The sequence below is a fragment of the Dromaius novaehollandiae genome, chromosome 4 (assembly GCF_036370855.1).
Source record: "Dromaius novaehollandiae isolate bDroNov1 chromosome 4, bDroNov1.hap1, whole genome shotgun sequence".
Taxonomy (NCBI): Eukaryota; Metazoa; Chordata; class Aves; order Casuariiformes; family Dromaiidae; genus Dromaius; species Dromaius novaehollandiae.
In genome coordinates this window covers 40,193,230-40,205,396 of record NC_088101.1, presented here as the reverse complement: position 1 = coordinate 40,205,396, position 12,167 = coordinate 40,193,230, and the positions used below count along the sequence as shown (strand labels likewise).

The 12,167-nt window shown below is 42.0% G+C and overlaps 1 protein-coding gene across 12 annotated transcripts in view; it reads right to left on the bottom strand.

Annotated features, from left to right (window-relative positions):
• The window catches only part of TRIM2 (tripartite motif containing 2), a 74,462-nt gene that overhangs the window by 40,331 nt on the left and 21,964 nt on the right, over positions 1 to 12,167 (bottom strand). For 6 of the 12 annotated variants that reach the window (XM_064510838.1, XM_064510845.1, XM_026104930.2 and 3 more), the window contains exon 2: positions 1,656 to 1,837. The exons of 1 other annotated variant lie outside the window; for it this stretch is intronic. In XM_064510838.1, the coding sequence (XP_064366908.1) occupies positions 1,656 to 1,789 (134 nt within the window). In that variant the 5' untranslated portion in view covers positions 1,790 to 1,837. Of the gene's footprint in view, positions 1 to 1,655; positions 1,838 to 8,219; positions 8,313 to 12,167 lie in introns of those variants that run through there. 5 more of the 12 variants (XM_064510844.1, XM_064510843.1, XM_064510842.1 and 2 more) reach the window with 4 other exon arrangements.

The window sequence follows — 12,167 nt, the reverse complement described above, 5'->3', positions numbered from 1 at the left end:
TCCCAATGAAACCAATGGAAGTTTTTCCATTTATTTCAATTAGGAAAGTTATTTGGCAGTTGCCCAAAATCAACAAAGCTCATTCTGCTTTGCTCTTTCCTACACAGAGAAGCATGTCCCATTTTATCACAGTTCTGTGTTGAGGGTTCCCCCCACTTTTTTTTTTTTTTTTTAAGAAAACAAACTAAATCTCACAAAATACAAATCTGACACAAAAGTTCTGTGATCAGCAATACTCAGGAGACTGTCACAGGTGACAGTTAGTGCCCCTTTGGGCCTTGAAATCAAGTAATAGCTGCTGGACATGCAACATCTGACTGCAACTGGCAATTCTATACAGTCCTCTAAACACAGGGAGCTTTGCAGAACACAGTTCTTCTGGTGTCTAAAAGGGGAACAGTGTTACGCCAAACTGTTCACAAGACAACAACCAAGAAAGCGTGACTCCTAGATGACAGCTGGGCAGCTCTCATCCCCTTCCAAGGGCTTTGCTGGCACCACTCTTCATCCTCCCTTGGCATCACTCCTCCTGCCTGCCCAGTAAGGGCCCTGCGAAAGGAGAGCTTAGGCTTTGCACATCAGCACTACACCAAAGAAGTTCTTCCCACCTCTCTCCATAACCAGATCAACCTAAGAGGATTACAGTAAAAAACAGAAGCTGACCTTAGGATTTACACATGAACTGAAATCAAGAAACTTAAGACTTGATGGCGAAAACCTTGACTTCACTGATTTCAGTGAGAGTTTCACTGCTGAATTCAGTGAAGTCAGGATTTCCTGTTCTTCTACAAAGGACCGTTTCTCTTGATAAACTCAGAGATCAGTAATTTTTCTTGCACGCTATAAAGTCAGACATGCACACTGCAATTCTAACCAAGAGTTAGAAATCTCCTGGACCAAGCATTCACATGAAGTACCATTTACTATAAATCTTCTGCCGTTCAATATATAACCCAAAGAGCTGCATCCCATCATCAGATCAAGATCTCTAATGAATAATTCTTCAGCTTACTTTTCTGCAAATGCTGTATTCTTTCCACAGTTTGATGGATAATATAACACTAAAGTATCGCTAGCTACATTCAATTCATTCAGCTGAATACAGTAGAAGGCAGGCTGCTGTTTTTTCACATCTCCTTTCAGAGAGTTTTTCCACTTCAGTCAACGAAGCTGCAGAATAATGAGGACACTTAATCACTGGCTATTAATAATGCATACATCATATCTAACCCTTGGACATTAGAGGATGGGATAATTATTCTCTGCTTAGTAAATCAACAACGAAAGGTTTTTATCATTTCTAATTATAGACTAATCAGTATAAATTTGAGGCTATTAATTTGAGGTCCAAATTCTGACTGCCAGCACCTTTCACGGTGAAACAATAGTCATTAGTTTCATTGGATTTATTTTTTATTTACTCTTGCATAAGGGAGAATGTATTCAAAATATTCTGCTGCTGTCTCTTCTTATTGCCTACTATGAATAACAGTCCTCCTCTACACTCCTGCCTCTCCAGCCTTCCCAAACTTTATCAGGCCTTAACATGACCTTTACAAGTAAAGAGAAAAGTCACTGTTCACTGAAGAAGGCAAAAGTCCTGTGCTAGTTACAAGACACAACTATCTAGTTGCAAACATGGGAAAAGGTCTTACCTCTCACAGAAAGTGTGCAGGCAGGGAAGTACTTTGGGGTTCTTGTAACGGTCCAGGCATATGCTGCAGATCAGAAACTGCTTGTCAATCTGACGGACCACAGGACTTGGGATGTTTGAGCCTTCACTGGCCATCCTAGACCACTGACATATGGGTGCTGTTCCCTTCTACCCTGCACACTGCTGGAGTGGGATAAAGGGAAAGAAAAAGAAGAAAAAATGGCTTATGAACTCCATGAAATACCAACAACCAGTTCACTCATGTTTCATCCTGATGCAGGAATTCATATTTCTTTATAAAACCAAAACAGTGGAGAATTAAACATTTTAAAATGTTTTGTCACTATTGGGAGCCTGGGAAACAGTCAACACCACTATACATAACACCTCCTTCTGAGCAGACGTTCTGGAAAGGCATATTGCCTCTGGTCTGTAAGAGTTACAAGGCTGTCTGGTTTTAAAGACATCCCCTGATAAAAATGTTCTTGCAACTGTAGGTTCAGCCAGTGCTAACAAACATAGGATTTCTTAAGTCTACAGTACAGTTGGCAAAATGCTTAAACTGGAACTGCACCAGTCACTGTCAAATGGCCATGTCACAGGGAGTTTGAAAATGGTTCACCTAACATTTTTTCCTTATCAGTGCAGGCAGAGCCAAAGATATAGTAGGTTTGGACTCTAGCAAGCCCCCAAAAAGGAAGCTTCAGAATGAGCTTCCCATGCTCCCTGCGGCATGGGAAACCTACTGCTGCTTGTGTCCGGGCACCCACTTCTGCAGGTCCTGCTGCGCCTAGGGAGGAACGCAACCACCTTGCCCTGGTGAGCAGCCAGCCCAGCTTCATTCCTGCGCTGGAGAGATTCCTCCTCAGGCAGTCACTTCTTCCCTAAACATTTTCTACCCCAGTTTTTAGTCTTTCATTTCCGTTCATTTATTCGGGTTAGGCCTAGTTTGGCCATCGCTGACTGTGCTTGTTCAAAGGTCACTCAGGCTCCACAGCGATTTCCGCGGCCCACCGTATTTTATAAGTAGCGTTAGGTCTGCTCTCCTTCCGGTGCTGGGCGCAAGGGCGTATGACTCTGACAGAGCTGAACACAGGCTGTTGTTCTTCCTGAGCTGGGTGTTTAGCTGCACACGTAGGCAGGACCGGTTTCCTTGCTCCACTGTGCAAGTGACTGTTCCTCGGCTAACGCCGATGGTCGTGGAACATGCTGTACCGACCCCTCTGACAGCAGAGCCCTGTGGATCACCTCTGCACAAGCACAGCAGCAGAAAGTTGCTCGCAACTCAAATACCCCAAAGCAGTAACTGACAGGTAACTCGACGCATAAAATTTATATGCTGGGCATTTTGTTTCCCTTTTGGGAGAAAAAAAAAAAAGGGGGGGAATCTAAGGTTAAAAATAGCTACAATTGCTGGAAAATATAATGTTTGTGCATGAACCAAAAATGTTTTATTTCACAATTAATCACTTGTTTCACTTATTTCATTTCTTTCCCCCAAATAAGGTAAAACCTGTTAATATTACACAAACACAAATTAAATTAACCTATTTAAATGCCATAAATCATGCACAAAAACCCTAGGAGATCAATTATGAAGCTATGTTACTTTTTAAAAGCTTGAGTTAAAAATGGTTTTATGAAAAGTGGAACCAAAATATCCAGCTTTTGCAAATGGGAGTAGGAAGAGCAGACTACCAAACAGCCATTAATGTAGTCACTAATTGGGCAGTATAACATGTAAATCTGTAGTGATGTGTTTCAAAAGAAAATTTATTTCACCATTGTTTCAGCTCTACTTGCCTCTCACTCTCCTTCCCAAAACTTCTGGGGAGGAGGGTGTTTAACCAAACAAAAGAGATAAGACAATCAGAAGCAAGAACACTTCTTGTCAAAAGCACAGTTTCCAAACTAGACACAGATAGGCTATGAACAGTATAATTTTTGGTATAGACTAAGCACAGACTATTAAAAACAAAAAAAAATGTACTTAAGGATATGAAAAAAATAGCTTTCCAGTGAATGCTGCCTGTCATTAAGAAAACAAAGTTCTCTAGCAATCAAATAGATGATTCTCTATCATTTCATCTTTCCGCCATGAAGAACAGTCACACCAGCAAATAGCATTTATACAAAACTCATATCATTTGATCTTCACCCTAGTCTTTTACATTCCCCCAATCTCACTGTAAAATCAGATGATTCTTAGTGTTTCATACACAGGTCTCATCCTAGCCACTTTAATCTTCAAATGTTCACACTTTTATCTTTGTCAGGGAAATAAACCATTTCTGAGAGTTTGGAAATAAATGCTTTTAATATTTGGCATTTTGTCTGGAACATAGCTGGTCATGCCTGTCATTTATCCCCTATGCTTACATGAATCACATTTAAAACACGCACATGAAGAGAATTTGTTCTCTACACCTCAAGCTTTGGCCTCTACATTGTATAATAACACCTTAAACAAGTGGTTCAGTTTAAAAAGTTGCTAGAGTATGTCATTTTCACGATTGAACATCTGATTCTGCAACCTCACTGAGCCAAATTCACCTTAGATGCAATTCTGCTTAATGGCACATAGCTATGGAAGTGATGATTTTGCCCATTGTCTCAATGCAAGCAACTATATAACCAAAGACTGGGGAGAAGCTGCAAGTTTTAGATGGTCCTTTTGAATTTGGCTAAAGACAGAATTTATTCTGATTTGTTGCAGTGGTAGCAGCAATTCCTCAAAACAGCAACTTAAGTTTCAGAGGTGCTGGCAGTGGGAGATTTTTTTTTTCATGTAAAAATACACTTTTATATAGTAACATCTTCTCAACTCAGAAATTGCTAGAGGTTTTTTTGGAGGTTTTTTTTTGTCTCTCAATCTGATAAAAGGCAGGCAAAGCAAAAGCTCTGAAAATAAGTAAGATCCGAGAAACAAATCTCCATATATTTGCACTTCTTAATTTAAACATGCAAAGCCAAAGGTTTATGAAGCATTGCACCAAACAAGACATAAAACCCCACCCATTTATCTGTAAGAAGCAGACACTCAAAACCTAGTTCAGGTTTGCCAAATCAAGTGCAGAAAAGGGCTCTGAAAAGTACAGCCTTTGTCACCCATTTGAGGTTCAAGGATTGTTATCTTTCCAGCAATCCTGAAAATGACACTGTTCTCTTCCCTTCTGCTTGAAAATATGTTTATCAATTTTCACTCTTAATATTCTCTACAGCAAAGAAGAGAGAAAACAATGGCTCTGTGAGCTACCGTAAAGCTTAGCTCTGCTAAGCATGCCTGCCTTGAGGAATGAATGTCATGGTGCAGCCCCACCCATCAGAAATGAACTTCCTATAGATTTACAAAAAGTGGAAAAATGCTATAGTACAGCAAATAACAGTTCCAAAAGAGTTGTTTTAAATAAATAGAGCCATTAAATAGAAAAGTGCACCCCTTCTACAAATCTCTTTAAATAAGCTCTGGAATTCTTCACCGGGAATCGAGTTCTCTGTTAGATTCCATGGACTGGCCAAGAAAAAGGCCCTGGGAAAGCTTATAACTGTCTGTTCAGTTCCCAGGATTTATACCTAAAGGAGCAGAGTCCTCTGTTACAAGATCCGCTGCCATCACCGAACTCCACCCAGCCAGAACGGCAACTAGACTCAGCCTGAAAGTACAGCCTGAGGAGAACAAATTGCTCGCTGCTTGTTCATCTTCTTCTTATCAATGGTATTCACAACCCAGAGGGTCTATTCATGTATTATGAATGAATAGGTTTCCAATGGCAACATTTGCAAAGGAACGGTTAGGCCTCGAGAGCCATAAGAAAGGGTGGGGAACCTCAATAATGTTGCTTCAAAGCTTGGGGGAGCTGGGGGTAAAACTCCTTAAGCCAAATACAGTGCCTGTCCACTCTTCTTCGAATAAAAGAGAGATTCAAGCAGCAATTATAGCAGCAGCCCCCAAATCAGCCAATACAGAACACATTGAGTAAATTAATGATCATAACCACCACACAGCCCTCTTGTACAAAGGGCTTGATAAACTAAATTTGCATTCCTTTCTCTCCCACTCTTCCAAGCAGCTTGGTGCCTTGTTGTTTAAAGCACAGCAACCCTCTTCATTCTTACAGCATGCACAATTATAATGAATTATCGGGGGCCAAAACAGAAGGAGCAACCCAGCAGCAGCCACCAGGAATAACACGGAGCAAACTTGAGCATTTTAGACCTACCCATCTTTGTAGATAAGCAGCTTAATCAATGCAGTGCTGAGGATAAAATCCTTGCAGGAATGGAGCTGCAGTTCCGTAGTAATCCAAACGAACAAAACATCATCTGTTAATATTTCAAGCTTAAGAGCCTCACACGTAAAACTGTTTAAGAATCCCTATCATAGCACAGTCAATATTAGATGCACAACATATTTTGTGCTCTAAGGAATGATGCTCCATTCCACGAAGAGGACAGGTGGAAAGAAAAATGGAAGAATAAGAGGAGGCCCAGTGAAGTCGTCATGAATTTTTTTTTCCCCCGGATCACTTGCAAGTGGGAGACCCCTTCAGGATTCAAACCAATCAATCTTTATTTAGCACATCTTTTTCTCACTCAGCCTGTGTAGAAAGACTGCAGCAAACCGTGCAAGGGATTGTGGGATAGGGATGCAGCAGAGAGCTGCAATGAGATTCGCTGGGTTATTTTTTTTTCCTCCCTAGTCAGCAATCAGCTGTTTCGAGGCTCCGCGCAGGGCCATTGAATTTGGTCACCAGAATGTTATTACAGGATTAGCAGGCGGAGACAGCTACCACTGTGCATCTGGCATGTCAATGCAGCTAAGAAATACATATGCAAATATTACTCGCAAATCGGAAAAAGGATTTAACTCGGAAGGGGAGAGTAAATATTACGTAATGTAATTATCAGGACGGTCACCACAGCTGAAGTGAAAGCACTTTCATTTATAAAGGGAGATAAAGCTTTAAACTTACTGATTTCACTCTGAATTTTCCAGCATTTAGAACGCAGTAAAAAAATAATTCTCCCCTGCTCCAACTTTTAGCGACAACAAAAGACCCTGACAAATGCTCTTTGTCTCTCCAGATGTGTAAAGCAGAACCAAAGAAATCTCTTCTAAAAGCTGTGCTACTGACACACAGACCAGGAGCAATTTTTTATACCACAGACCTGCGTATTCGACCTGACCCACAATCAAGGCAAATATTTAAGGCAGCAGTTAGTGTTAATATCCTCATATTCAAGGAACAAGAGAATCAGAGCTAACAGTTTGTTGAACTTTCATACAAACACTAATGCAAAACTATTCTGCTAGTTAACCTATTTACTTATTAAAAAAAAAAAAAATCACAGATCAGTTCAGGTATCACTAGCTTTTACCAAAGGAAATAAACAAAAGTTTCGTTTCAGTGGTATTTTTCAGATCCACAGAGAAGGTCAATAAAAAGCTGCTGGTGAGTACACAGGAACTACTGAAGTAAAGCAACATAACATTAGCTTTGTCCTCCAGTATAACAGCTGGTGTTTTTGAAGACAAGGTAGTATTTGCATCTCTCAATACAGTGAATCTTTTCTTTTGAAAAAACAAAATACACGCAAGTATTCCAACTATCTGAGGCTAACAAAGCTTCTCACAAATAAAAGGACACTAAAGTCCATTTGCATTAAGAATAAAAAGTGTCAGTTTTAAATACTAGCTCTGCTAATCTGACTGGATTAGAACAAATATAGTTATTTCAGAAATCACAGTTTAAAATACAGTTGTAAACCCTTTAAACACAGTTTCCAAAATACACTCCTCCATTCTCGGACTGACCAGGCAAATAGTATTAATAATCATTTAGCAAGAGGGAGGTTTAATCTAAATCCTGTTAAAAATATAGATTCTCTATACATCCTTTGCATTGCACTTGCGATCATTTAGCCAGACTGGTTTCAAGCATCATACAGTTCCAGCCTGGCTTCTCTGGCTAATGCCCACAGGGATAAAGCACGCTGTAAGCCAGGTCCTAAGATGAAATGAAACATCAGGGTGGGTGTGTGCGCACGTGTGCCAAAATACTACTCCTCTGTTTCCCTCAATATGTGCTGAACTCTGTTAAAGAGAGAGCAAGGTATTTTTTGTTTTAACTCCGACATTCAGCAGGTAGAAATAGCAGCAAGCTGCACAGCAGGAGTCACAGTTTAGAAAAGGGCAGAGTTTCAGGCACATTTTGTCGTTTTTTAAATTGCGTAGAGAAACCCCATTACAAAGCACCAGCAACATTCTTCACTCCCACAGCAAGGAGCACCAAGGCCTTTTGTTTCTACCACTCAAACAATGGCACATTTAAAACAAAAATCAAGGATAAAAACTCAGAAGCGGCACTCCCTGAAGCAAGGTGGAAGGCTTTCAGATGGAAGCAGGCAAACGTCACTTGGCTGCTTGCTTTCCCTTGCTCATTTAAGGCACCAAATTTACAGACAATAAAACAGAATGACAAGTATTGCTCAAATTACTATTTCCATTTACAGTCAGCAGTACAGACTACATACCCCCCAAACCAGAGCCAGTCCCATAACATACCTCATGGTCAAAGGAAACTGCAGGAGTCACAGCTGCAGCCACTCTCACAGCGACCCACACCACCGAATGAGCGCGCGAGGCAGAGGATTGCCTCAAAGTGCAGTTCTCTTACAATTAACTCCTAGAAGCTGCCTGCCAACAATGATCTTATGGTCTGCAAACAATTCTGCTTCTTCAACAAAACAAAAATGTGGTACCGTGGCAAAGAAAATGAAACAACAGTCATAGCATTTCCCTTGACATTTTTGTTCTTGCATGTTTAATGTTGACATGTGGGTTTCTTCTCCCTAGCGAAAAGGAAATGGATTTGCAGCTCAGTGAACAAGCTTGCGCTTTACCCCCATACCAGTTACGGCTAGCCTGTTTCAGATAGGTTTATTGTACATGTGTGTTTTGAGCTGTTTTTTTTTAAACAAGCTACCTTCCCCCAGAAATCTGCTGCACTCATCTTTGCTGCTGACTTATCAGTGAATAAGTTCTTAAGAGAAAAGATACAGTACTTGCCGTCCTCATAGTGACATAGAAAAAAGTGCCCTGTTTAAAAAAAAAAAAAAAACCAAAAAACCACACAGCTAATTTATAGGCTACAGCTAGATATTGCTATATTCTTCCCCAATATTATATAAATCTTCCAAACACTCCGCATTAAGATTAATGATCTACTACTATAAATTGATAAATTGACTGAGGGGAGAATAGTTTAACTCAGCCTGCTGTACAAAAAGAGATCTTATGGTCAGCAGAAGAAAAAAAAACTTTGGATTAGCCCAAACTAAATGGCTAACTATATTGTTCCATTTATCACTAATAAGATTGTGACTGGAAAATAAGAGATGGGCGAGACCAGAAATTAATTAGCTAAAGCCAGCGTGCTGGGAACGAGGGCTAGTTTGGGAACACAAATACAGGAGAGGATGGGCTGTTCCACCTGTCACCCTGCTCCAAGTACTTAATTTGAACCAGACGACAGCAGGGCAGGTGGGGTGAAACAACCAAGCTCTATGATTGTGGGACCATGCCCACACCAGGAACCACAGGGCTTTAGTCATCCTGACGAGACAGAGCCAGCCAAGGAGAGGCAGATGACACTTTTGCCTTTCCCCACTACAGCTGTGCATCCGTACAGACCTGGCAGCTCCCACAGAGTGAGTGCAGCCTCCAGCCCTGGTGCGACATTCTCCAGTGGCCCAGGCCATAGCTCGCATTTGCAGGGAAGAGCCACAGCTTCCTTCCACCGTGGGCCCCGCTTGCAGCCACAGGGCACGTCAGCCCTGGAAAGAGCTGTGTTGGGTGCTTGTTCCTCACCCCAGGGCCATGATCACTCCCCCATCTTGTGATCCAGTGGAGCAAATGCTCTTCCCCCAAGCTTGTGACCCAACACATGGCTCGTCACAGCCCGGCAGGCAAAGAACTTGAAAGGTTTGCCTGGGATGCAATGCTAGGCTGCTGGAGAGCTTCCAGTACCCACAGCGCCAGTCGTCCTCTGCCTTTGCCACCTTATTCTATTTCCTTTCACCTTCTGCTTACTCCTGGTTTAGCGTGCCAAGGTTGCAGCTTTTGTAGCACTACTGCAGCTGGCCAGGCAGCTATGAGAAATGGCTGGAACAACCCAGCCTCCCCGCTCCACCAGCACAAGTTTGCATGACTGCAGTTCATGCCTGTGTCCAACATGGATGTTGCAAGTCAGGCAGCACCAAAAACAAACTGCTTTTTTTCCCCTGTGTCATTCTTTCTCTTTCCCCTTCTGTGTATTTGTCATTGAGGTGGCAGGACCAGACACCACAGCCACCAGAAACAAGCTCTCTATTCTGGCATTTCTTCTAAGCGTCAGTCAGCTCACCCTCAATACTGTTGGCAGATGTTCATGTCACGAGTTAGGTTTCTTTTGAAAGCTTTCTACTGCTAAAGGCACAACAGGAATAGAAGCCACTGTTAAAAATGAAAGCCTTGCTTAATAGTTTTACATGTTTAATGCTTTAGTGCTTTTTCCTCCTTCCCCTCCTTGGTCTGTAATAAAAGCTTATAAGAGGGTGCATGCCTGAAATACACAGGTGGACCTCTTAGGACACCATCATACTAATGTTTGATATTCTGATTTGTAGAGAAGGGAAGGGTTCTGGCTGCCACCTAATACCATCTTCTCTTCTTTCTCCTCCTCCCCATGACTTCTACCTCTCTCTGCAGTATCCTCCATCACCTCCAAGACTAACTGCGATAGTCCTACTTCCATCTCCACACACCCCGTCTCCCCACTGTCCTGTCCTCAGATCAAGAGGAGACTTTCTGGTAGCTGCCCTGCACACCAAAGGACAAGAACAGCAGGTCAATGCTCATGTGATCTTACAGTCATCATGCAACTGATACACAATATCTACTTTAAGGCTATTTTTCTATCTCAGGCTTTCAGGACCTCATTTTGGGCCAAGGGCTTGCACAGGTTACTCCAACACACCTGGAGCACGCTCGATTCACTACACATGCAAGGACAATTGGAGTGCATGCAGTGGAAGTCCAGAAATCACCAACCAAATGCCCAAAGTTCTTGACAAAGAAATTTCATAGGGAAGGGGCAAGGAATGAGGGGAAATGGACATCTTGAGGAAAATCCAGACAAACGGTAGCCTTAAACTGTCATATCAGAGGCTAATTGTCCTCAGAGCTGTCATTTGGGGCTCTTTCCATGCTTAACAAAATGTCAATCACATTCTCAGGTTAGCTATTAAAAAAAAATATCAGCACCGTGAGGCAGAGCCAGGAAATCAGTTCAGGGGCTAGATGTTGTGCAGGCCTAAGTAAAAGGGTTTTAAATAATCAAAGCATCCATCCAAAGCAGCATGTCAGGGCAACTATATTGAAAGCCCCTACCCTAACTGCTTAGTGCTATTAACAAAACCTTTATTACCGTACATTTTTGGCTCTCTAGACCTACCTATTTTGTTAACTTACCTCTATTCAACTTTTACAAGTAGACATCTTCAACTGAAAACACCAAGCTCAACTGACAAATAATTAAAACTATGCCTCAAATCACTGCAGCTTCTATAAATATCTCCAAAATGCTATTTGGAACAGAAGTGCTCCATGGAGACTCTGTACTAATCACTGTTAACCCGCCCAGGTGAAGGATAACAGGCAGTGCAGGAGTCTAAGCAGGAGTCTATTTGAGAAGAGGTCTCTGACTTTTTCTACAGTGCTAGATACAAGGTACTTTGGAAAATGTCCTAGGCATTTTCTTCGGAGGTGCTGAGCAACAACAAGGAAAGTAAAAGGAAGCTACAAATGCTCAGCGCTTTTGGTACTGAGCTGAGTGTGGTGAAGGCTGAACTGCTCAAAGCCCACTCCCCCACACTCTCTCCTGAGACACGCATTGGCATCTGCCCCTCACGGCACCTTCGCTTAATCTCCTTTAGGAGAGGTGAAACATGTCAGGAACTAGAGGTTAGTTATATATTTTCCGTAGACCACTGCAAAGTAAAGTTCCCTCTGCTTCTGTTTCCACTTACTTAAATAAGATTTTGTTGAACTAGCACAAAGTTCAACTCAGCAAGGGACAAGGTGGCACCCAGCAATCACCATATGCCACGTAACTTCTACACCAAATTAACTTGGAGACTGCCAACCCCCAGGAATTTTTTCTTGCAGCCCTCAAAATCTCACTTCTCAGTTGATAAAACATATGGAAAACAAATCTGGAGAAAAAATAGTTGCTTTATAGCAAGAAACAGCAGACAGAATATAGACATTAAAAAAGCAAACAATGGAGGCAGAAAGAGAAGGAATTCACATCTCCCTAGCACACAGTCTGGATAGATAGGGTGCCTCAGCAGGTAGGGTTTCTGCCAAAAGCACATCTGGGAGAGGGACTAGGAAGGAGGGGGGAAGGAAGAGCCCCTCTCCAGCCTGTGAGCAGGCTGAACTCGGGCAGACATCCTTTGCAGCACTTACACT